Raw genomic sequence first — 25,968 nt, forward strand, 5'->3', positions numbered from 1 at the left:
GTTAATCCATTTCACAGTTGATCCCTTGAGATGTTTGTAATTTCATTTACTTAGTGAAGCAGGCAGTTGCAGCAGAGTACTTTTTTTTTTACAAAAAGCAGTCTGTGATTAGCCGGAAGAGGAAGGTGCTGAATTTTCAGCTGAAATCAGATGGGTGGTGATGCAGGAGCAAGGGGAGTTTGCATTTCCTGTGACCAGAGCTATCTGAGTGAGGAGAAAGAACCTACAGTACTTGCTAATACAAGCGGCAACGGTTTTCCTCCTTTTATTGGAAGAAATTATTGAGAACCATGTTATAGAATCATAGAATGGTTTGGGTTGGAAGGGATCTTTAAAGGCCATTCAGTCCAACCCCCCTGCAAGGAGCAGAGATATTTCCAACCAGATCAGGTTGCTCAGGGCTCCATCCAACCTGGCCTGGAATGTTTCCAGGGATGCGGCATCCACCATCTCTCTGGGCAACCTGCGCCAGTGTTCTACCACCCTCATTGTAAAAAAATGTGTTCCTTATGTCCAGGAATTTTTTTTCCTTATGTCTGTGGTGTGGATTCAGCCAAGCCCGTAAGCACGTGGTGAAATGTCACAGCAGTCAAGATTAAAACCTAGCACCAACTCATGCATGGGTTAGCACCTAATAGGATCCGCATTTAGAGCCAAAGGGTGCAGTCTGTCAGGTCCCAGGTCCCAGGAGAGGACTTGGCCATCATCCTCCTGAGAGAGTTCAGACTATTAACAAACCAGCCAAAGTGCCCTCCTGCCTCATGGAAAATGTTCTCCCATGCCACCAGCTGTGTTGATGAAAATCTCTGTACATGAGAGAGCATCCTTCTGCCCATGGAGGTGACTTTTCCCCAGTGAAGGCATCTCAGCAGCAGTTGCAGGCTTTGGATGGGCAGGCTGGCTGTGAAACAAACTCCATTCTTGGTCCAATCTTCCCTCTTTTTAAGCAAAGAGAAGTTTAAAGGTGACATGAGTGAGCAGCTTAGGATGGTCCCAGGGTCTCTGGGCTGCAGTGTGTCTTCCCAAGGTGGAGAATGATTCCTTTGCTGAATGTAGTGTACTGCTAGTAGGCACCTGGGAGGTAAAGCTGTGTGTGACCCCAAGGCAGGAGAAAGCTCCTTTTTTTAGGGGTTTGCTCCAGAGCTGGCCTGCATAAAAAGTAAATGGGGCTGGAGAACATCACACTCACCTGACAACTGATCTGTGCTCAGGTGAAGCAGCCCCAGAACCAGCTCCAACCTCCATTGTCCATCAGTGGATCCATAATGCCACAAGGACACTGCATGGTCAGAGTGGCACAAGAGCAGTGCCAAGTGGGATGAGCCAGAATGTTTCTAGATGCCCCTGAAAGCAGCTCGAGCTGCAGTGATGCTGTTCCTGGTGTGGCGGTGGGGAGGTAAAACCCCACTTTAATCCAGGGTTGTGAAAGGAAAAGCAATGTGCAGTCTGGCAGTGGTGCTCCGGGTTAACAGACCATCTCCGTCTCCTTACCATGGGCTTTCTCCCACTCCAGGATAGTGGTTTCCAGAAATGTATCTCCCTTGAGGATGAACCGAAAGCGTTTCTGGATGCTTTCTCTCTCAGTTGCTGCTTTGAAGCCCTGAGGAATCCCCAACAGCTGGGCTTGGAGCAACAGGAAAGGCCCCAGAAAACTCCTCTGGTTGTTGTTGCAACAAGAAAAAAGCTTTCTGAAAAGCTGATGCCCTCAGTGCTGGGGAGAGTTGGGAGGGCCAGGCTGCGGTCCCCTCATATGGCACCTCTGCCCCTATGATCAGCGCATGCTGTATGCGCACACACAGCTCTGCCCCCGCCTGCATCACAGGCTGGGGGAAAAATAAGCATCACCAAGACTTTCCGCAAACTCTGGGGATGACACAAGCTGCCTGGTCCATCTGGCTGCAAAAAATCCCCTCAAATCCCCACCCCTTTCTGATCTCTCTCCCCGCAGTGCCTTTCCTTGCTGCACAGCCGAGGTGTGGGGAACCAGGCAGATGAGTGTTGGAGGCATCCTGCGAGCAGGTGGCACCTCGGCCGCCTCTCTGCACCCTCCTGCCCTGCCAGGGCACCCGCTGCCAGAGGGACATCTTCTTTGCCTTGCTGAGCTTCAGTTGGGTTGAGATTTTTTTGTGCTTCCAGTGCTGAGCAGGAGCTGTTTGCTGACAGTGCTGGCGATGTGGGAGTATCCCAGCCCACCACTCACTCCAGGCTGAGTGATGTTCTGTTTGGGTGGGTATTTTTGGTGGGGGGAGGTATTGCCCTTCATCTTTCATGATTACTGGGCTTAAAAGCACTCAGTCCCACTGGCAAAATAAATAAATAAATAAATAAATCCTGGTCTTTCTCTACTTGGCCTCTGGGATTTTGCATCAGCTCAGACTACTTTTATGGCTCTCCTGATGTGAAGGACCTAGAGGCTGGCAGCTCCCGCCCGGCTCAGGATCACAGAATCATAGAATGGTTTGGGTGGGAAGGGACCTTTAAAGCCCATCCAGTCCAACTCCCCTGCAAGGAGCAGGGACATCTCCAACCAGATCAGGTTGCTCAGAGCCCTATCCAACCTGACCTGGAATGTTTCCAGGGATGGGGCATTGACCACCTCTCTGGGCAACCTCATTGTAAAAAATGTCTTCCTTATGTCCAGTCTGAATCTATCTCCCTCTATTTTAAAACCATTATCTCTTGTCCTATCACTACATGCCCTTATTAGAAGTCCCACCCTGTCTCTCCTATCAGCCTCCTTTAGGTACTGGAAGACCGCTATAAGGTCTTCCCGGAGCCTCCTCTTTTTCAGGCTGAACAGCCCCAACTCTCTCAACCTGTCCTCATGGCAGAAGATGAGCAGTGACTGAGGAGGCTGGTTTTTTTCCTGAGGCTGCCAGCCTGGCCGCATGTTCAAGGGGACTCTGCTGCTGCCAGCTTGTCTTTTCACTACAGTCTTCCCCCAAACGTGTTGGTTTTTTTCTTAGTTTGAATAAAAGCTGTGATTTTGGGCAGGGATGGACACTCTCCTGGCCAGGATGGTGTGGGTCAGCAGCCCTGCTGCTGTGATCCATAGGCACCTCCTTGAAATCTGGTTTGAAATGGGTTGGGCTTTTGCTGTAGCCCCACTGGGATGTGGACTTTGCCATCCACCCTCCTCCCTGTGCAGTACACAGCCCTGGATGTGTTCAAGCATTGCACTCAGCTGGGACGCAGCACAGAGCAGACCCTGCTTGCTGTCCCCGTGTCCCCAGGTGAGCCTCACACACCCAGCCTGTGCACAGCACCTGCTTTTGGGAGTACGCAAAACAAAACCAAACCCCAGGGATTCCAAGCTGGAGTCCTGCATTACTGAGGATCTGCTGCAAGGCTGCAGGTACTGCAAGATGCCAGCCTGCCTGCAGGTCTCCACCTGGCACCAGTTTCACCACACCCAGGAGAGCATCAGCTGAGTGTATGGATGCTGCTCACACCCACGGGAGAGAACAAAAGAAAAGCACTGGGAAAATGTCTTTTATTGCAGAGTGAGCAAATTGAAGTCCTTCTCACTCCCTAAGCGAGCTGTGTGCGTTGGCTGGTGCTGGTGATGCCCAGGTGGCACAAAGCAGGCTGTGGTTTGTGCAGTGACAGATGGAAAAGGCAGAAGAAACATTCTGTGGGGCAAAGCGGGTGGTGTGGAGCAAGGCCGGCTCCTGAACGAGTGTCACACTCTCCATTTCTGGCAATCCCAGAACCACAAACATCTACTCCGTCCCCCTCCCAGCCATCAGCACCATCTGGAAAAGGGGACAGTGGGGACAGCCAGGGCCCAGATGGACCTTCTGGAGCAGGCTCCTCTTCTTCAACGCCTGCAAACAGTCCCAAAGCACATGTCCTCTGAGAGTAGTGTGGACCAACAAACCCCTCCAGAGTTGGTGTCGATGGACCCTTTTTGGGTGGATGTCAGCAGAAATAGGGGAGTGATGGTCTGGTCCCCACCCCTGGGGGTGGAAGGAGCATCAGGGTTTGCCTGGACACGGTTTTCTCCAGGGCAGCTCTAAGACACAGCTAGGGCAATCCATGACTCACACCAGTGGATCATCTCCATATCCCCATCTCCTGCCACCACTGCAAACAGAAGAGCAGGGAGGCTGCTAGTTCCTCCCTTTAAAACAAACATCAAAGCTGCAGGCTGCAAGCTTTAAATAAACCAAAAATCTCAACTCTGATGTTGGTGAAGTCTGGATGAAAAAAGCCCCAAATCTGCCCCAATCACCAGCCCCATGTACTTGGTACAGACGGACATAGTTGAACTTCATTTTGTTTTCCAAAGTTTTATATCAATCAAGGTGATTCATGTTACAGTTCTGTTTTCATAACAATTAAGAATTAGAAAAGTGGTTAAAAACAAACCCACCAGCATTACAGTCTGATGTAGGACGGCATGTGCAAACACAAGCATCCAGAAAACCCAACACGACAGTGCAAGCTTCAAAATTAAATCACATGGGCATCACACTGACCTGCTGCTCAGCCATGATCCATTGCCAGCTGAGGTGGAAAAGGCTGCACACAATCCTGAAACCTCTTCTGGGGCTTTTCCTCGTCTGAGTCAAACTAAACCTTGTTTTGGCCTGTGACCCATGGTGTAAATTGGAGAAATCTCCCCAGCTACCGGCTCCCAAGTTGTCTGTGCACAGAGCGCTTGTGGTCTGTAAGGTCCTAGAGGTCCTCGAGTCCTGCAGGGCTACAGCATAGTGTTAGAAATAGTGGTTTTGGTAAACAGTTGGATGGAAAGGGCACCTAGAGGTCTTTGAGATAACTTGAGGCAGCACTGCTGAGCCTGTCCCTGACATGTGGGAAAGGCTTGGTGCCACAGACCCACAGACAGTTACCCATATGGAGCTGCTCTTCAGCATCACCCCTTACGTCCTCCCAACAGCTTCACCTTTTTCCTAGATGGAGCACTGAACAGCCATGGCCATTTATGCCTTAACTACAGCACTTATAAAAATAAGGGCGCTCTATAATCTTACCTACTTATTAATATAGTTAAATAAAAAGAAAATTAAAACTTTGATAATAAAATCCTTTCTCTTAAGGGGAGGGGAAGTAGGATGGTGTGTTTAATGGTGAACTTCCTCTGTGACCTTCCTGACAGCGCCTGAAACCACTGTGAGGGGATTGAAGGCACACATCCACCTGCTCCCACCATTTTAATAATAAAGGGATACTAAGAGGAACACCGGCTTTCTCTTCATGTAGCCTCACCCCTTATTAGGGAGGGATGTGACAAGTGGCACAGCAAAGACAGAGAGAAGACATGCAACATCTCCTGGTCACGTTGGGATCCTTCCCATGAAGTCCTGTGCCCAAGATCCCACATCTTCCCTTGTTGCTGAGCTGTACAGAAACACCTCCTCCACTCAATGACTCCCATGCCAAGGGAGGACAAGTATTTCACAAGCAAAGGTTGAAAGGGAAGAGCTGGAGCCCCTCAAAACATCGTCTTTATGCATTTCTGGGGCTGGAGAAGCCCTCTCCTTTTGAGGCTGAAACACCAAATTATGCAGGGCAGATTCAGATCACAAGACATGCTCCAAAGAGTCCATCAGACTGGACTTCCTCACTTCTTAACTATAAAAGCACTTCAGATTTTGCCACAAACACCTAATTTTCCACTCCTGGACCCCATCACAACCGCCAGGCTTAGCTCATCTCCTTTTCTGCCTCCTGCAGTACCCAGTGCAGAAGATGGGCTTTAAGAAAGATCCCCATGGGTACCCAGCCCTACCCAAAACCTGTCTCCGCAGGTGACAGCCTTGTGCCAGACTCACTCAGCCCAGACACAACCCCATGAGAAACCTTGCAGATGCTGAGGTCTCCTTAGCTGGCTGTAGCCTGGGCAAGGTACCCCAAACCTTCCCAGCCAACGCAGCTCAATTCTGCACAGGCTTATTAAAAATTCAGGGGCTGAAATGTGCTCCCACACAGGACACAGCTGGGAACATCCTTCCCTGGGGAGGAGGGCTGCCAGACTTCAATCCTGCTTACTGTGTCTCAGAGCAGAAATTGCCCGTGACTCTCTGTAAATGCATCTTCCCGTACAAAGACAAATGGACAAGCTGGGAAAGAGGCATCTCTGCAGCTCCATCACAGCTCTCTGGGACTTGGGGAGCCACACCACATCACTCTGTGTCCACTCCTGAAACCTCCAACAGCAACCCCACCTCCAGCACCACAAATGCTGCCTGAGGAAGGCCCCTAATTCTCCTAGGGAGAGAGGAGATCTGCTTCAGAACAACCTTAAAAAACCATCACCTCTAACTGCGACCTGAGACAGAGATGGATATTAACTTAATTTCATGGTAGATGAGAACATTTTCATGGCTGCAGTGAGAACAGCCGCTGGCACAGATCCATCAGTGGAAAAGGCGGTGTTTTCCACCCACCAGCAAGCCAGCTAGCAGCAAACGTCACCATCAATCCAAGACATGCTTGTGGGAACCAGTTGTTCCCGGGGAAACGCTGCATGTCCTTTCTGAGAATGGCTTTGCTCCAGGCAGTGCTTCTGCCAGCGACAAACCTGAAAGCTCATCTGTCCTTAAAAACCAAAAACGATGATGTTGTTATGATAATCATGTAACAAAGCAGGGTTATAAATGCTTAAAAAAGACTAATGGAGCATGCTGGTATGGACGGCACTGCTCTAGGAAAGGCAACGTTGACATCCAAGGCAAAACACACAGGCAAGTGCCTTGCAGCGGGTATTAAATGGGTGAGGAGGTGGGATGCAGCTGCTCCAGCAAGCGACACATGGCCCATACAGTTAAAATACCTGGACGTCACTTGAGTAACCCGGCCTGCCTGGTACCCGGGAGTGGAAACATGGGGCAAGCTTTAGCCCAGTGCCACACTAGGCTAAAGGGGGAAAAAAAATATGAGTCTCTCTCTATATCTCACTAGTTTGTTTTCTGCTCTTAAAAAAGTCCTTTTAAATATATTTGCCATATTATAAAAATTAAGGCAGGCTGTGCTGTACCAACCCTCCCACATCACATATCCCCATGCGTGGGACGGGGTGCTCCCGCAAGGCCAGAGGCACTACCATGGCACTAACCAACATTCACCTCTTCAAATCCATGGGAACTGAAGAGTTGACTGCCTTGACTACCTGTCTGGAGACAGACTGACAACTCCTTCCTGACACATACAGAGAAAATTCTGTCTCACATAACACAATCGGAGTCTTCCGCCTGCCCCAAATTAAAAAAAAAAAATCACAATATCCCCATCCAAATAAAAAAAAATTACCCCAAGGACAGCAAAGTCTATTTAATTCCCTTCCTCAATCCCAGTCTCAAATGAAATGTGCAATTAGAATTATTATTTCTTACAAAGTCCTAGGTAAGGCATAGTTGTCCCAAAGATGATGGAGGAGCCTGTTAGGAAACCCAAAGGAAATAAGCGACTTCGTCCAGGTCAACAGGATAGTCTGTGAGCAGCACCGGGGTCTTCTCAAACAACTCCCCCTTGTAGCTGCGCCACTTGCCTGCCGGCAGGTAGACGTCACGCTCCTGCTTGCCCATCTCCAGGACAGGGGCCACCATGAGGGTGTCCCCAATGAGGAACTGGGAGTCGATCCTGTGAGTGGCCTCGTCGCGGGGTGAGATCCACCAGATGGGACGGATGATGGGGTCGCCTGTGTCAGTGACCTCCCCGGCCAGCTCCAGCAGCAGCGGGGCCACCAGCGACTCATGGAGCTGTGTGAACTTCTGTGCAATCTCCACCACCTCCTTGTCGTAGAGCCAGGGTGGGATGGAGAACTGCATGGAGGGCATGAAGGCCGACAGCTCCAGCCAGCGCACGTACAGCTCCCGGTCAGGGATCTCCACTGCCCCGTCTGTCTTGTTAGGGAAAAAATTCCCCCCGATCATGTCAGCGGATATGAAAGGGTACCCCAGCATGCTGATGGTGAGCACTGTGGGGATGAGGGACTTGAGGCCGAGCTCGTAGCCCCACACGGAGTCGCGGTCAATGATGCGGAAGAAGCAGGAGATGTTCTGTGACTGGTAGCCCACTCGCACCTCGGCCAGCTCGTAGAAGGGGATGGCCATCTCCGTGTAGCGCCGCGACCAGATGCTGGGGTCTGGGAGTGGGCGGAAGGTGCTGAACTGCTTGGGCAGGTAGCTGGTCTCGCCCGCATCGAACTTGAAGGACGAGATGCCGTATTTGTGTCGGAGCTGGCGCAGGTGGCTCTGGAACCAGTCCCGGGCTGCTGGATTGGTGAAGTCCAGGATGGCCCCAATGCCATTCCACCACTGCACCATGGCTGGCAGCCGGCCTGATGGCTCCTTGATGAAGAGCTGACGCTCAATTCCGACCCCAAAATTGGAGGAATTGTAGTTTATGAAAGGATGAATCCACAGAGTGACCTTAAACCCATCTTCCCTCAGTTTTGCAAACATCTCTGTTACATTGGGGAACTTGACAGGGTCAAAGTCAAAGTCCCCATAGGCTTGTGTGTACATGCCATCGATTTCAATGTGGCTGCAGTTAAAACGGTGTTTCTTGACCTTTTCAGCAAATTGCAAGAGCTTTGCTTGGTCAATATTGTTCTTGTAGAGGGCCCAGGTGGACCAGATGGGGTATCGGAAGGCAGTCTCAGCGGGGATCTTGGAAGGTTTGTTGAAGTACCTGCGCACCATGTACTTGTGGATGGAGGTGACGTCAGAGCCCACACACACCCGGTAGCTGAGTTCGGGGAAGGGCTGCTGCCCTGGTGGGGGCTTGTAGGGGGAGTCATTGTAGCGGGCCTGGAAGAAGAGGGCACGCTCGGTGGCATTGAAGCCCAGGTGGAAGGGCACAGAGTCATTGATCTTGATGGCCGCTGCCTTGGAGGAAAGCCAGTAGCGCTCAAGGATGCCACCAAAGCTGTCACGGAAGGAGTGGACGTCACTCGTCACGTAGGGCACGGGCTCCTGGTAGCCGGCCAGGTGGATGGGCCAGTGCTGAGTGCTCATCTCTGAGCCCCCGTACCAGTGGGCGTCCTCCCAGAACATGGTGTGCTCCACTGCTGGGCCAGCCGCCAGCTCCTCCCAGCGCACGCGGTAGCACATGACTGTGTCCTTGGGCTTCACTGTCTGGATGAAGAAGTTGAGTGGCCCTCCGCCTGACCGTGTGCAGCTCAAAATCTCACCCTCCTTGGAGCACGACTCCAGGTCGAGACTGCCTGAGCGGAAGGCCAGCCGGAAGACCACCTCCCCGTGCTGGTTCCTGATGACAAAGCCATCTGCCCGCAGGTCCATCAGCTCCGTCTTGAGCCGCTCCGCCTTCCGCAGGGACACTGTGTAGTAGCACCAGGCCACCACCGCAGCAATGAAGAGGACGAGGCCCAGCAAGACGGCCCCAAGCATGGGCCTCAGTTCCTTGGAAGGCTTCTGCTTCACCGGCGTGAAGTTCTCGGGCAGGAAGGTGTACATGCTGCTCTGTTTAGAGCTCTTTGCGGAGGAATGGGAAAAAAGATCTCTTTGCTGCAAGCCTGGCGCTCTTAGGAGATGACAATGGACTATGAGGAGAGTTCCCACCTCCACTGAGTCCTGGAGCACCCGTCTGTGAAAAAGAAGAGGATATAAATAGTCTGAGAAGAACGTATGAATCAAAGAATCACTTGTGATCCCTCTGACATCTCAGTTTCAGCAGTTCCCCCCAGCCCCCTGCTGCCAGGCTGCGACGTGCCAGGTGCTGTACGCTGAGTACCAGACACCATCTCCAATTACCCTGGGCAGACAACACGTGCGGAGAACAGCCTGAGAGCCATGTGGAGAACAACCCCAGGGCTGTAAGGTCCAAATCACTGACATAATTAATTTTTGGTTTTGGGGGGTGGGGAAGACTTTCAGTGAGGCAGGAGTGGAGACTGGGAGCGGGTAGGAGGGGGCTGAGCAGGAGCTGGATCGGTTCACTGACAGTACCTTGAAGGGACAGGGCTAATTAAGAGCCATAAAAGACACCTCGCCATCAATTCCAGGCAGCCGCTCCTAATTTTAATCAAACTGCCTCCCTAGCAGATGTAACTCAGTTCATCCGCAGCGCCGTCCCCTCCCCGACCCCAGTGCATCACAGCTGCTCCAGCCCGGGGATGCTTTGCAGCAAAGATGGGTAAATCCTTGCTTCTCTGCAGCTCCTGGGTGGCCAAATGGGGTTGGGGTACTGGCAGCTCGTGGTTGGTTTTGGCAGGGTCCCTTGTGCCCAAAGCTTGGCTGCGGGACATACTGCACCAGCAGCCCTGAGCAGGAGGAGAGCGGCTTGCTCCTGCCACACATACAGACCCCTGCAACGGCTCCAGGTGGGAGAAAAGCTAATTTTGTTGGGAGCAAGCGGTGTGGGACCTCCAAAGGGCTCTTCCTCCATCCGGCATGGCCCTGGGGCATGTTTCGGCTCAAGTCCGCTCCCCTTTGCGCGGCCCCAGGGAAGCGGACTCTGCCAAGAGCCTAATGGCTTCTCCTTGGCCGCGGGCTGGCTGGGCTCGGCCAAGCGCAGCGCCGGGGATCTGGAGGGGAAAAGTAAAGTAAGGATACGGGAGAGCAAGAAACAAACCCAGCCGCAGGAGGAGCGGGGGAAGGAGAGGAGCTGCAGAGCCGCAGCCCAGCTGGCCGGTACCTGCCCAGCATCAGCAAACGCCGGCACCTCGCCTCCTCTCCAAGCCTGTAAGCCTGCTGGCTCTGGGCAGACCGGAGAAAAATCCTCTTTTTTGGGCACAAAGAAAACTGACAGAGGCGACTCCCTCTAAAGGGGTTTACTTATTTCTCAAGAAAAAGATCAAAAATGACATAGGAAGCCTGCTGCAGGCGTGACAAGCCAGAGCACATCTTCCTCTACACCTCAAACAGATCATTCTCCCTCAAAAAGGACCGGCAAAGTACACAGGGCTGCTGAGCATCACCTAAACCCCGCTGCTCCACAACGGGGATGCCGGGTGTGAACCCAGAGCGGCACCCAGGCACAGGCTGAACCAAACATACAGCATTTTACGTCTTGCAGCACGTATTGGGCCAGACCTTGCAGCTCAGGGAACTTTTTCGTTGCTGGCCAGGTCATTTTAACCTTCCTCTGGGAGTCAGTAACTTTCTAGGCTGCCAGTTGTTTTAAACGGGATTACGGCAGCATTAGGAAGCGATTAGCCTGAACGGCCGATAGGTTTAGCTAAACAACTTGTCCAGTGGCCAAGTCCCATGGAGCCCTCGCCTGCCTTTGGGGAGCTCCAGCATGGGATGGGGTCAGGTCCAACCACTCCGACTGTGTCACGCAGGACCGGTTTCCTGCACGCCAGGAACGGGGCCCTCAGAGCTTCTGGGCTTGGGATAAACGTTCACCCCTCTATCAACCCCTCCTCACCTTTTGGGTGAGCCAGAAGCAGCACAGGGTTGTACTGGCAATGGGAGGGGCATGAGGTTTGCAGAAGGGTCTCGGCCAAAACCAGCACAGCTGAGTGACGACACAAGTGGCAGGATGCTTCTGGAAATACAGACGGGTACGCTGAGCCCAAACAGGCTCCCTGCCTCTCCCCACTGGGAATTTCTGGGATGCCAGGGAGGGAGACACAAATACCTCTTGCTACCAGCAGCACGCCTGCGTCTCATGTGTGCCTTATCTGGGGACTGCAAAGCTCAAGGAGGGGAGAAAATGAAATGCAGCTGCCCACTGAGCAGGACTCACAAATTATTTGGGAAAAAAAAATTCAAAAGCTTTCACATTTTCTGAAAAAAAAAAAAAAAAAAGAGGAAGTAAACTGTGTTTTCTTTCCCAGCTCTCACTTAGGGTGTTAAACCCAAGAAATGGCCGAAACTGCCACTGCAGGGACAGCCACCTCCTCACTCCCTGTAAAACTGACAGCAGCTCCCAGGGCTTTAGGGAGTTACCGGATTTTCGTCTCTCTTTCAGGAGGCCAGTTTATTATTTATGAACTACTTTGAAGCCACTTTATTTTTAGGCTGTTTCTTTTCCCCCCATGGGCTGGAGCTCATGATGTACACAAAGGAGCCGTTGCTGCTGCTGCCAGTAGAGAAATAATGTGTTTTTTTTAAGAAAGGTTTTGCAGACGTTTGTGGCCCTTGGACACCAATCTGCCTCAGAGGGATGTGCAAGCCGGGTGTCCAAGCCGGCTGATTTAATCCTGCTCTGGTCGCTCTGGCTGGGGCAGGATCAAACCCCTGCGGCTGCCCTGGGCTGCATCACCCGCTTGGGTACCACTCCAACAAAGATGCTGAGAAGGGTGTTTGCAGGCATCGCCCAGCACACCAATGGGCCAAGGGGGTCTCCAAAACCAGGATCTCACTCTGTGCCCATCCAGTCCCTCTCTTTTTTTTTGCCTTGTTAACAAAATGTGTGTTTGCTGCCGGTGATTTGACTCTGTCCCCGATGAGAGGTAAGTCTCCCAAGCTCCCCTGAGACAACGCCTGCCACCTCACACTCACGAGCCGCAGCCTGCAGAGGTGCCTGCTCATGCAAAGACTGTTACAACGGTTTTTTTTTTTGAATGCAGACTTGTTATTTTGCTCCAAGATGACATTGTGGTGACCTTTAAACTCATCAAAGGAAAAAAAAAAAGAAAAGGAGACGGGAGGGTGTCAAAGTCAAACAGCTTGCTGTTTGCAGCTTGCTGCGCTGGAGCTTCCCAGCTGACTCAAAACAAAGCTTTTTCTTCCCGTTCTGTGGAAGCAGTGACTCGCCTCGCCTCAACTCAAGATGAAAGCAAAACATCTGAGGACACACTTTATGGAGTAAAAATAAAAATCCATTTTTTGAAAGCTTCTATTTTTACTAACACTGCCGCTAACCGCAGGCTGCGAGACCCACAGCACCACTAACCCCAGCAACCTCACAATTAGGGCACTCGTTTAAAGAGGGTCAATAACATTTAACTGGTCTCTATTGCCCCACTGGGGTCTGGTCTGAACCACGCTGGGGGCCAAGCATGTGCCGGGGACATGCATCCATTTTGCACGCGGAGATGCCGGGAAACCATCCCCTCTGGTGAGGGGTGCTGCCGCCTCCTCCCCAAACATCTTGGCAGGAGTTGAGCAAAAGAAACACCGCGCGTTTCACTGGGACACATTTCCAACTCCATAAAAGAGCAGGGGATTAGGACGGCAAATTAAGGGGGAAATTGCTTCTCTGCAAAACAGCTGTGGAGAGGAAAAAAGCCTTCGCATGCACCGTCCTGGCTCTGCTCTGCAACCCACCATGGGGGACCAGCCCTGCCAAAGGGACTTTGCAAACCTGAGATGGGGGACAAGCAGCACTGGAGTTCTCTGGAGCACTTTTTGGAGTGATAAAGGGTGAAATCACAATTCCAGCTGCTTGATACCAATGGGGGCAGGTGGGACAGGCTGGGGTACCCAGCAGCAGTGTTCGCATGGGGCGCGGTGCAGGGCAGCTCCCTCCACATCCTGGCCCCCTCGCAGGTCAGAGGCACCGATCCCTTCCCTAGCCCTGCACAGCCACCCACAACGATACCCCTAGGTACCACACCAGATCATCCTGAGGACCTGAGTTTATCCCCACGGCGCACAAGCCACCCCAGGGTGAATGTGGGTGGCACAGACCCCCGGCCCCAAAGCCAGGGCAGCGGCTCTGCCTTAGCGAAACAGGGACAGCTGAGAGGGACACGGCGCAATCCTTCCCAGTGGACCCTTGCCTTCACCGTCCCCACTGTGGTGACAAGCAGAAACAGACACCCTGCCTGGCCCGAGGAGCTCGGGGAAAGGTTGGGGTTGAGGAGTGTCTCTGCACTGCCTGCAAAGCGACAGCTGCTCGCTGTTGGGGCTGCTGTCTCCATGGCAAGATAGAGCAAATTCCCCGTTAGCACCCGGCTGTTGGATACAGAGAGCCCCAGCCAGGAGGCAGCTCATCCTACTGAGGAGACAGTACCAGTACTTACCCGTCCTGGGGATCCCTGCCCGCTGCCTGGCTCCGCCACAGATGGCTTTTTAAGCACACAAAATATAAGTGCTGCTATGTCTCCACGTCCCCAGGAGTTTTATCCTCTCCATCGCGTGGGGGTGTTTCAGGGCTAGGAGCTGGCTGTGCCCTGAGCAGCATCCATGGGCAGGAGGAGGGGACCCAGCACGTCACCAGCGTGTTTTCTCAGGCACCGTGACGGATGCATGAGCAGCCAACCCTTCGGCTGGGGTGTGCCAAGGCAGCAGCGCTCGGCCAAGAGCCGACTGCTGCAGGCATCGCGGTGGTGTGAAGGATGTGCGTTTTGCCGAGCCTCAGCTCCTGGAGTCGCGGGATTCGGGCTGGCATCTCGCCTCCCTGCCAGGTGAGCGGGAAGGGCCGGTAAAGACTCGTCCCCTCTTGCATTCGCAGGCTTTTCAGAATCAGAAAGCAAAATAAAAAACAACCCAGGGTTTGGTTTCTTTTTTCTTCCCCGAGTGCTGCGATTTTAAGCGGAGTCGTGATTCAGCAGAGTAATGAGGCTGCCTTAAGCGAACGGAAACAAGCAGCCCTGGTGCTGCTGACTGGTTCGTAAGCCAGGATTAAACAGCACCGGGCACCCAGAGGATAAACCCCAAATCCGAGGGGGCCACATCGATACAGAGCTCATCCACAAAGTGCAGACAGGCTGCCAGCACCTCTCTGCAAGAGCAGACAGGAGATTTGAAGCTGAGGGATTAGCTCTGCCCAGCCTTAAGTACTTTCACCTACATTGTAAGAATCGTCACTTTACAGCCCAGTTATGTCCCTTAAAGCTGCCAGTGTCAGGTGAGGCTCCAAACCCATTTAGATACCTCATCCAGTGTCTGACAGTGAATACAAAAAAGCCACTGGGAGTCAATTCTGGCAGCAGATGACTTAATATTTAACACTCCTGACAATTCCCTCTTTACAACATTGTCTTTCTTTGTTCTTCATCCTGTGCTAATTAGCAAGATGAAATTTTAATAAGCTGGGTTTTCACTTTAGCCCTGCACATCACTTGCAGTGCTGCTGGCTCACAACCAAACCACGACCGAGGGCTTTCTCTTTCCCCTGCCCACGGGCACATTAGAGTGCCTGAATTTTCCTGAGCCGCAAAGATTTGTGGCAACTTTAAAACAAAGTGAGCTCTCCTGGTCCACTCATACCAAAGTGCTTTGGAGAGGTGGGAGAGAAGGCTCTGGTTCACTCCCTGCGAGGACATCTCCGTGTCCACCCTGGAGATGTCCTACAGCCGCTGACGGAGCAGGAGGGAGCCTAGCCCCAAAGCCATGGCCCATGATGTAACTCGGAGCCCAGCAGTCAGTTCCTTGGCACCTGTGGGGCCAGCAGCTCTCAGAGAGGCATCCACTAAAACCACCTAGCTCATGCCCAACGACAGCAAAAGCAAAACATCAAATACAAGGAGTTCCACACACCAGCGTGCTGGGATGGTATAAATCTCTGCCCAAAAAAGAAACAAGAGCGATAACTGCAAAAATTCCATTGCTGCCGCTGAAGGAGCCAGGAGCAGGCAGGGAGGTGGCCCAGCAGGGCTGGTCCAGCAGGCAAGTGTATGAAACCCTGGCACGAGGCATCAGTCTGAAGATTTTGGTCTCTTTGCTGTCGTCTTTTGGTCCCCTAGCCCAATTCCCACTGGTACAAGATGTGCTCCATCTACCACCCTATCACTCCAACATTAATCTCACTCCTGCTCCTCTCCATCTTCCAAGACAAACTGCCCCACAGTGGGACCTGGTGCCCCGTTTTGGCCCCCTCTTTCTTAAAAGAGCTGATTCAGCGCTTTGGGAGTGCTCAGCACTTCGGATGCTGAGGCAGGCTGAAACCAGAGCCCACCCCAACACCCGAGCGCTACAATGCGATATGGGGAAGAAATGGAAACGTAAGTGCATCCCTCTGGCACGGCCCCTGCAATTTTCCAGCCGTTGAGCCACCACGAGGCTCCAGGCGCTGGCGGTTGCAGAACACATTGGATAGTTCATGGAGCTGGGCTGGTGACTCAGGACCCCGAATTTCCATCTGTATCCCACAGCCAACGATGCTGGACAACCTTGGGCCAAACGCAACTATCGATCCCTTAAAGTGCTGCCTGGCAGCTCTTCCATGTGCCGATCCAGCCACGCAGATGCAACCCCTTGACACTCGTGGGCTGTGGGTGTCTGCTGTGCCGGGCACTTTGCCCTTTGGGCATCACGAGTGTCCCAAGAGGGAGACAGAAAAGCGAAATAAGGATTTGTACCTTCTCAGACAGCTTCGGCTGCTCGTCACTATTGTCGGCACTTGCTGATGGAGGCGGTCTCCCAGAAACCGCTCCGAATCCAACCCCGCACGACGCACAACGCGCTGTGGGACCCATCTGCCGAAGTTTTTTTGCCTAGCAGCAAAAGTTGAAATTGCACCTTGCAAGCGGAGCCGGGGCCGTGTCTCCGGGCTCCCTTAATCCTCTCCAGGCAGTCAGATCCCAACCCACCAGCAGTAAAACCGGCCCCTGCCCGGGGGAGTGCCGAGGGCTGGCACCCCGCGGTCGGAGTGCAGGGTTGCGCAGAGGCCCCCCCCCCGCCCCCCGCGGGCCCGCCGGGGTTCTGCGGGACCGGCACCCCACCGCTCGCCTCCAGACCCCGCAACCGGTCATCCCACATCCCCCGGACGCACACCCCAAACCTGCCCCGGAGTTGGGGGGCAGGGGTGGAGGGGTTCTGCATTCTTCCCGAAAGGGCAGCCCCGGGAACTGGCAAACTTACCGGTGGCACAAGCGACGGGGCGGTGGAGGTGGGGGGCGGGGAGGGGGACACCCCGGGAGCGGGGCCGGGCGCAGCCGGCGGCCCCCGGCGGTTCCGGGGTTGGGCGCTCCCCGCCGCCCCGCCCCCGGTTCCAGCCCTGGCCCGGCCCCCCCCCCGGCGCGGAGATCCGCGATGGGAGATGTAGTCCGGCCCCCGCCTCCCGCAGCACCGGCCCGGGGGGCGGAGGAGAGGCTGGAGTCGTTGGGGGCTGCCCGGAGGGATTTGGGGTGAGTGTACCCCTGGGGATGCTTTTGGGTTTTCATGGGTTTTTTTTTTGTTTGTTTGTTTTTGTTGTTGTTGTTTTTTTCCCCGCCCCAAGCAGGGTTGCGGGTGGTGCTCGGTGCGGACACGGTGCTGCTGCCCCACAGGAGCGTGGGGCCGCGGGTGGCTCTGCGCTGGAGCATCCCGCCCCTGGAGACCGCGGCCCCGGGGGTTTGTGACCGGCAGCAGACGACGGTCCTCCCCGGGCTCCCAGATCGTAGCCAGAGAAGGGCAATTCATGCCCTCACTAATTACGTGCTGCTTTCCAGTCCACCTCCTTATTTAGCCCGTGTTCACGCTCAGCATCCCAGATGGATGGCAGCTCTTCCCGAACAACTTGGCAAAAGCAAGCACGTCCTAACCAGCCCGGTGCGAAGCTGACAAACACGGGTATCGACGACTGCTTCTATTTCTGACTCTGTTACTATGCTCTGAGAGCTTTTCCTTGCGCGCTTTCTTGGTCTCCAGCTTGCGGGCCGTGGCAGGGTACCGGGCCCTGAGGGCTGGTAAAAGCACCCACCAAGCCAATAGCTGATGAAGTTTCTCCCTGCTCCCCAGGAACTTCCTCAGCCTGTAGGAAAGGGTCTGAGGGGAAGAGTTGCCCCCACCCAATTTGGTGTGTGTCTTTGGGCATTGCCATCTCAGCGAGCTGCTTCCAGTGGGTCTCCCACCCAGCAAACACCCACTATCTCTTGCGCTGTCATTTTCCTAAAATCTTCATCCCCAGAGCCATGCCAGTCCAGGAAAATCTGTCTATTTCTCAGTGGAGAAGAGACCTTGAAAAACATCTCACCAAGGCTGAGGTATAGGGACATCTGTGGAAAACCCGGTGCTGCCTGGGCTCTGGAATTTAAAGCCAATCATACGTTTTCTGCACAACCTGATGCCTGATTTCGGCCCGCAAGGGGCTGATGCAGTAGCAGGGTGAAGACTAAACTGGTTGAACAGCCTCCCCTCTCCCCTCGCTGCTTCCCCAGGGCTGAAAAAAGCTACCTCAGCAGTTGAAACATCCTAAGGGTAAACATGTGGGGATTAAAAGGTGCTGCGGAGCTGCAGGGGGTGAAGGACAGGGCTGATTACTGCCTAAGGAACTGAGTGACCAGGGAGTGGGAGCAAACAATGACAACAGAAAATACAAGACCAGCATAAGAAACACTGATGTGGCCCCAAAATCTGGGAGATGCTAAGATACATGCAGCCAGGTCCAGGGTTGCCAGCAAGATTTCAGGTGCTGTACTGTCCCAAGGGCCACTGGATGAGACCACGCCTAGAAACAGCTGTCCTGGGAGTAAGTTTGGCAACTCCTTCTCCATGGGTAACAACAACACGCTCCACAGCCCAGCACTGCAATGGTGTTCTGCCTTCCCTGGTCACATCCACATAGCCTGCGAGATGGATGTGCAGCGGCTGCATCACTGCCGGCATGGGCACCCTGATGGGACCTGCTGCCCCTCGGGATCTGCAGTCTGCTCCACCATCCCCAGAATAACCCTCTGAGCAATTTTGTGTGAAACCCTAATGAAAAGAGAGCTAGTGGTTGGCTGGCATTAGGAAAAAATAACAGGCTTTTCCCCTAGGGCAGCTGGCTTGGAGCGTTGCCCGCACTGAGCCTGTCCGCGCCTAGAGCTCCTGTCCGGGGAGGATGGCTGGGGGTGGTGTGTAGATGTATAGAACATTGCTCTCAGGCTGTAACTGCAGCATGGGGTACTCCTGCAAGAGACAGAGGGGGCAGAGTGAGCGGTGGCTCCAAGGACAAGGGAGGTCATGTCCATCCCAACCCAAGCCAACCCATCCCAACCCAAGCCAACCCATCCCTACCCATCCCATCCCATCCCATCCCATCCCATCCCATCCCATCCCATCCCATCCCATCCCATCCCACCTCACCCCACCCCAACAAAAGCCATCTCAGCCTTACAACCCTCTCTCCTAGTGTGTGGAGATGCCTTCTGACGGCAGGGTCCCCATCAACCTACTAGTCCATCCCTCGCAGGCAGTAGTGGTGCCCAGAGCTGCGGCTGTACTAGTAGCCCTGGAAGGGTCCCCTCCCCATCACGGTGTGCACAGGCAGCCTGTGCAGCATGCTGGTGACCACCTCTCTCTCTGCAAGCGGAGAGATGGTGAGGGTAAGGGGGAGGAGAAGCAGGCAGCCCGTCACCTGGATGGACGCCGGCATGGCACAGGCCACAGCTACCGTCACAGTACAGGGACAGGGGGAAGGTAGTTACCGGATTTATGGAGGCAGGTGGGTTTTGGGGAGTATGGCATGGGTACACTGTGCAGGAAGGTCTCCATCCTTGTCTCCTCTAAGGAGTGATGGCAGCCCTTGCAGGACTGTCACCCTTTCACTGCAGAGCCCAAGGACCTGGTGGCACCTGAGGCAGCTCCAGTTTGGGGAGGTCAAGGGGGCTGGACTCGACCTTGGGCAGGAGGGGGAGGTTGCACTGTTGCAGGGCCCTGTTCTTCAGGTGATGTACTTGTCCTTGTTGACAAAAACTGGGTTGTACATCTCTGCAATGCAAAAGCGATAGGCAGGGTGTCCTGTGGTGCTGAGGACGTTGGGAGATGACTGGAGAGTCCCGACTGTCCCCTCTCTCCCCGAAAAACAATGCCACTGGGCCAGGGGGCATGTCAAAGGTGCTATTCCCAGGGTCCTTGTTAAGGATCTGTGATAAAGGTGACACCCATGAGTTCTAGCTCATTGGTCACTTGACCCCGACCACATAGCCTTTGTCCCTGGGGGCTATGGGGTGCTAGGAGGGTGTCCCCCAGGCAGCATCTACCACCAGAGGATATTTAGGGGCCAGTGGGGGAAAGAACCGCGGGGACCTGCAAACATCACTGGGACAGGGACAGTCTCAGTGCAGGGATGAGGACAGGCAGCCACAGCAAATCTACAAGCACAGATGCTAAACAAGAGTCCCTTTGCTGCTGTGGGGGGAACAGGATGCAAGAGGGGGGATGAACAAAGCTGCAGCTGGCACCCTAAGCCCATGGGTATGTGCCCCATGTGACACAGGGGGACAGCTGGGACCTCAGTGGTACCTTCAGACCTGGCCAGCCAGTTCTTGGGCCAGTAGGCATCAGGGTCGATGGTGTTCCTGTCGTACCTCTGCATTGCCGCCTTAATCAGCTGCTCGGGCTGACCTTGGCTCACTGGATTTTGCACCGGGGGCATTGTTAATCCCTACAGACAGCGAGAAGTGGGGATGGACACCCAGGCCACATGGTAGCACCTGCCTTCACGGCTGTCAGGGCACACGGTGAAGCCGATTACCGGGAAGGGTCTAACGCTTGAAACACAGCTGGAGATCCAAGCACCAAGCCTCCCTTCACAGTGGGTGGGCATTGTAGCAGCACCGTGGTCTCCCCCCAAGCTTCCTGCTCACCCAAAAAGGGAAGATGGAGCATGGCTGGGTGTCACTGCCTCCTCTCCCCCTGCACCCAAGGTGTCCATACACATCCGGGCACTTTGCAGAGAGGGAGATGGAGTGGGTGCACTGGGACTACCAGGTATGGGGCCAGCAGAGGCTGGGAAGGGAGTTAAGAGCAGCAAACCAATGTCCTAGAACTGGCAAAGCCCAAGGGGGCTGGGGTCCTGTGGGGCAGAGAGGTGCCCTGGTTGCATGAGCCATTTGTGTCCCCGCACAGTGGTGACATCCCTCTCCATGCCCTCTGCTGGCTCCCTCATTATAATGCACACGCTAACGAGCCAGTTTGCAGCATGCTTTGCATTGGCGGCTGCATACTTGTTAGCCCGTGTGGGGAAAGCTTCGTGTCCCACAGACACCCCACGCAGTGAGGCCATGGCTCAGGGATACCTCTTCCTCCAGGACCAGGGCTGGGAGGGGTTTTTCGGAGCTCAGATTTCCCCCCGGCCCTTCTCGCAGCCCCCATGGCGTGGGAGGCCCCCAGTTGGAACTGAGCTGAGCTTGGGGGCTGTGTTGGAGCAGCTCTCAGAGCCACCTGATCTGCTCCCCTTATCACCACCATATCACACAGCAGCCCTTGGCTGAGCCCTGCCACTGCCTCAGTTTCCCCTTCCTCAGCAGATCCTGTGCACTCTGAAACGTACTGATGGACAGGACTGGCACGAGAGCTTCTGCTGGTGACCGCCAGCCCTGAGAGCCTGAAGCCATTGCGGGGTGCAGCTCCAGGGGACAAGAAGCCAGTGAGAACTGGCCATGAGGCGTCAAACGTTTTCCTAACCAGGGAACACAAACCCCCTCATTACACGCATGTAACGAGGCACCTGGTGAGTCCCTGAGCCATCCTCCCCGCCCACCACTGAGCATCCACAGCCAGGTAGGGGTATAAACCCTGAAGTTTCCTCCTCCTCAGCATTTACCTGTATCGCAAACCTATTTTCTTTCCAGAGCTGCTGTGGAGGCTGCTCTTGATGATCTTTTTGACAGAGCATGGCGGGTGGTAGAAGTCAGTGTAAGTGCTGACGCGGGTCTTATGTTTTTTGGAGAAGAGGAACATGGTGCAGCAGCCCACCGGGACAGGAGCACTTGGAGTCCCAGAGGGTCCTGGGGATGCCCCACTGGATGAGCAGCACCGTATGGGGCTGGGAGCTTGCAGCCCATGAAGGGAAGGGAACAGTGCTCTGCCAGCCCAGGGTAGCGCTTACATCCATCAGTGATGTCACAGCATGGGAGCAGGGGGATCTGGTGGCTTTCTGTTAGTCCCACAGCTATGCTCTGCTTCTCACCCAAAGCACAGCAATTGCTGCCTCCATCCCTCTGTGAGCTGCAGCATGGCTTTGTCCTGGGTCCAGGCTTCCTCCGTTCCTGCAGTCAATTACCTTAACAATAGCAGGAAACAGTTTCAGCTGGTCCTAGTCAAGACTTATTTATTTTTGGGAGATGCAGGAGCAGTGATTGTGGCTTTTCCAGCCCCTCTCTCCCATATTTCCTTGGAAATCCTGCAGCAATCCAGCTGCATGCACACACCAGTGACAGCCAATGCCCAGGACACAGCACCAGGTGCCGCTGTCCCAGCCTGCTGGAGTAGCTAGCGGAATTATTGCCAGCTCTATCTCCCCTTTTTATTTAAAAAAATGGATTTAGCTGATCCTGTGTGGCTTGTTTGCTTTTCTGTCCTGAGTGATGGGCTCTGTCCTCACAGTGAGCGATCCTCATCCATGTCAGTGCAAAGTGGCAGCTGGGTTATGCCAGGCAGGGATTTGCATGAACTGGGTTTGGAGTTGAGCAGAAACACCGTTTGGGCCTGGCTTGTCACACAGTGCCAGCTCAGAGCCCTGCTATGCTCCCAGCTCTGGCCCCTCTGCTGCCAAGTTTTTGGAGATGACTAGAGAAGACCCAGGTCTGTCTTGGCAGGGTTGATGCCAACCCGCCCCCTAGAAGGGCTGCAGAGCCCTGCTCTGTTTGCTGTGGGCAATGGTGGGGCTGGGCAGCCTGTGGCACCCAAATGCTTCCTGCTAGAGATGAAATGAAGAAAACAAGCTGTCATTGATTTTCTCACCCCACTGGTCTCTATTGAGCCAGGCTTAGGCTCCCCACCAGCCCTGTCCTCTCCTGGGAGCCGGTGGGAAGCTGACAGGGAAGCGTGGACATGGGTGCCTACCCACCCCGCTCAGCTCTGTGGCCTTGGAGCACCTCAGGGCAGAGACATGGGGAGCACCGCTCTGCAGAGAAGTGGAGTCCAAGCCTCTCGGTTGCTGGGTACACATCCTGCACCAGACCAGCTGCTAGTATGAGTCACTGGTTCCCCCACGGCTGTCCCCAGGGGTCCCTGGGGTTTCCAGCTACTGGCATTGGAACCAGGGCTCAGCTCTCGTGCTAACAGCTTTGAGAGGCAGAAACGGCTGCAATGCTGGAGAAAAGTTTATTTTACCCGTTGGTGTTGTACAGATGCAGCACTTCTTTCTGCTTCCATTGCAGCCCAGATGCAGGGGCTGAGCCCAGTCCATGTGCCTTCCTGCTGCCCTGGGGAGAAGCGTGTCCCAAATGCTGGCTGGGGGCTGGCTGGCCCCAGCGGGTTTACCTGTGCCATACGGCACAGCTCCACAACAGCCACTTCCACCGGGCCCAAGCAGAAGGGAATTGGCCACGGCATCAAGGCTGGCACCCCCTAATTTCCATATCCGTGACGACCAGGGGCTCAGAAGAGATGGTGCAGTTCATACCCTCTCACCCCGGTTCGCTCCAATGAGAAAAGCTGGCAGGCTGGTTTTCATATGTATGCTTTTTAATATCATTAATTCTGTTACACTACACACAACCAGTAACAATGATAAATACTGCAATGGAAATGTTAAAAAAAATATTATACGTTTCATGTTTTTGAAAAAAACCCCACATTTTAAAATAAATTAATGCATAAAATTGATGGTAGAAAAAAGAAAACCCCAAACAAACCACAACACAACTGATCTGTTTAAGGCAATACTCTACGCAGACAGAAACAGAAGTACAACAGTGTGCTACATGTTCTGAACGGGAAAAAAAAAGAAAGAAAAGAAAACCCATACAAGATGCAGATTGATGCTTTGGGAGCAAAAAAACTCCCAAAACCAGATAATAAAACCAATGGCCAAGTTAAGTGCAGCATTAATACACTTTGCATGTCAGATGATTAGCAGGTTCCTAACATGGACTAAGGTCAAGCTACAACAAATTTATCTTCCTAATTAAAAGGTTATTCAGGTCAAACTCTACGTTTAACTCTACTTCGCGTTTGGCTGTTTCAGCTATGCTTCACTATATGCAAGGACAGCCGGAAATTCATCTCCTGCTCTGAGATTAACACAAAGGTCGAGAGGTCTCTCCTCCTGAAAGATGTTTCCATTAAATACATCCAAAAAGGATCTCACTTACAGTGACCCCCAAATGCCTCCCGCCACCCCCTCCCCTCGGGCACCAGGCACCACATGGGGAAAGGAGACCTGGGAAGCGTTTGCTTGGGTTATTTCCAAGCTAAGGACATGAAATGGAAGTGTGGATTTCACCCAGACTCGGAGGAGTGCTGTTTCCCTGTCTGCCAGATACATCTATCCGGAGACTGCTGAAAGCACTTTGGAGAGCATAGGAGAAACCCAGCCTGTACCCAGGCTCTGGATACGGCCATGGCGTTTGCTGTTAAGGTTGGTGCAAAGCTCCACACCTGCCTGGACAGACAATTATCCCCAATATTAATGCAGCCCAGAACTTGGTCACTGGAAGGTGGACAATAATCACAATGCCAAAAAAATCCCCCTCTCTCTCAAAAAGGAAAAGAAAAGGGACAGTAGCCACTTTCTGCCAGCTTCCCCCAGTAGATCCCCATCAGTTGCCACCTACACAAGATCGACAGTGCCAGATCTCACCAGCATTGACCCAGTACATTCCCAGTAAGGTGCATGTCTGCAAGGTGCTGCCAGGGGGCAAAGAAGCTTCTTGGGAAACGGTCAGAGCATCCTATACTGCCCTGCTAGAGTGCGTGTGGAGGAAGCGATGGTACACAAGGAAAGAAACCCAAGCGGGTTACTAAAAATTAAGACCTATGATGGCCAACAACTATTTGGACTGCCTTGGGCTTGGGTTGGAGGAGGGGACACAGAACTGGGCTGAGAGTCACTTTGGTGCAACTGCCTCTGATGCTCATCACTAGCGCATGGGGCAGGGGGAGGAAAAGGGCTGCTTTGAGAAAGGAGGAGTGGAGGGAGGATATGTGCAATATAACAAGGCTTGCGATTCTAGGACTAACCACTGGACACGGATACCAAAGATTACCTGTGACAACTAGCTATCCTTCTATCGTTGCCGCTTCATCCCCACCTTTCTTCTTCAGTTTGGGAAGCTGTGGCTGTTTGGCACGATGGTCAGCACTGACTTTCCCACCCCAGTCCTTGCACAGCATACAGTGACTCAGCTACAGGATGCACAGAGGCCTGGAAGCTGCATTTTAGGCATAACCACCTCAGCATGCAAGTGGTGCCTGCGTTTAGACCCTTCAGAAAGCTATTTAATGGTGGCTCATATCCTTCTCTAATAAACTGAAGGTTCAATAACCTCTGTGGAAGGATTAAAAATGGTTAAAAACGTGCAAAAAGGGTGGAAAAATCCCCAACTTTCTGAATTTTCTCCCCTGCAAAGACTTCATCCTCTGCAAGAGTCTTTTTCCCTGCAGAACTACAGCCCTACCAGCCCGTCTTACAGTGCCCTGCCCCAGTGCAGCAAGAGCAGAGCCGACAGTCATCCCACCCGCGCCTCTGCTGCGGGTCTCCAGCCCGCACCATGAGCATGTGGGGTGGCCAGCCTGAGACCTTGCACTTGGGTCGCAGACCTCGCGCAGCACTGGGATTCAGAGGGTGAAGGTGGCTGGCTCAGTTTGCTGGATCACACCAAGGTTTTTCATTGGCCCGATGAAGCCTCAGCCCCACAGCCTTCAGGTGGGTGAAGAGAAATCTCAGCCTGCTCTCTAGCTCACCCACCAACACGTTTGTCAGATCTCCTGCTAGTCTGACATTTGAGTTCGGTTTGTCTCAGGACAGAGGCAGCTACAAGCTGGACACAGCTGCTACTGCAGATAAACTGAGCAAAGAAATCTGTGATGGAGACGAAGGTGATACAAACCAGAACAACTGTTGGAAAGAGAACTTTTCCAAGTTTTCGAGCTCTCTCCATGCATCTGTATTACATCTCCCAACAAACTTTGTGTCTTCTTGAAGAAGGTGGTAACAAATGGAGTCACAGCTTTTTTGGGGTGCACAAGCAAGAAGGCAGCCTGGGTGGACAGCAGTGCTTCCTGGTGAGCTCATCTGGGGCAACTGGATGGGCAACTAGGGGAGAAATGCTGCTCCGGGAGCGTAAACATCTTGGCAAGTAACCGTGACGTATCTCAGCATGGCCTTTCCGTGGCCTTTTCTCTTCCTGGTGCCTCCTGTGCTGGTTTCCAGTGACACATCTGAGATAGTCACATTTTAATGATGCTTTTTTCATACTTTCCACTCCCTGATGCAATCCCACTGCCTGCATCACCA

The 25,968-nt window shown here is 53.5% G+C and overlaps 1 protein-coding gene across 2 annotated transcripts; it reads right to left on the bottom strand.

Annotated features, from left to right (window-relative positions):
- Positions 1 to 4,276: 4,276 nt before the first annotated feature.
- On the bottom strand, positions 4,277 to 16,265 carry MYORG (myogenesis regulating glycosidase). 2 transcript variants are annotated; one of them, XM_086771151.1, is made up of 2 exons: positions 16,181 to 16,265; positions 4,277 to 9,570 (listed from the first exon to the last, which is right to left on the bottom strand). In XM_086771151.1, exon 2 carries the CDS (start codon positions 9,438 to 9,440, stop codon positions 7,404 to 7,406), a length of 2,037 nt encoding a protein of 678 aa, XP_086627277.1. In that variant the 5' UTR covers positions 9,441 to 9,570; positions 16,181 to 16,265; the 3' UTR covers positions 4,277 to 7,403. The 2 variants fall into 2 exon arrangements, with proteins under 2 accessions (XP_086627277.1, XP_086627276.1); XM_086771150.1 differs by lacking the exon at positions 16,181 to 16,265 and adding an exon at positions 13,901 to 13,985.
- Between the last annotated feature and the right edge of the window lie 9,703 nt (positions 16,266 to 25,968).

The sequence above is a fragment of the Chlamydotis macqueenii genome, chromosome Z, assembly GCF_036417535.1.
Source record: "Chlamydotis macqueenii isolate bChlMac1 chromosome Z, bChlMac1.mat, whole genome shotgun sequence".
In the NCBI taxonomy this organism is placed as follows: Eukaryota; Metazoa; Chordata; class Aves; order Otidiformes; family Otididae; genus Chlamydotis; species Chlamydotis macqueenii.

What these genes read in the sequence shown, in the direction of transcription:
- MYORG (XM_086771151.1), bottom strand. Translation starts at nt 9,440, where the DNA reads ATGTACACCTTCCTGCCCGAGAACTTCACGCCGGTGAAGCAGAAGCCT.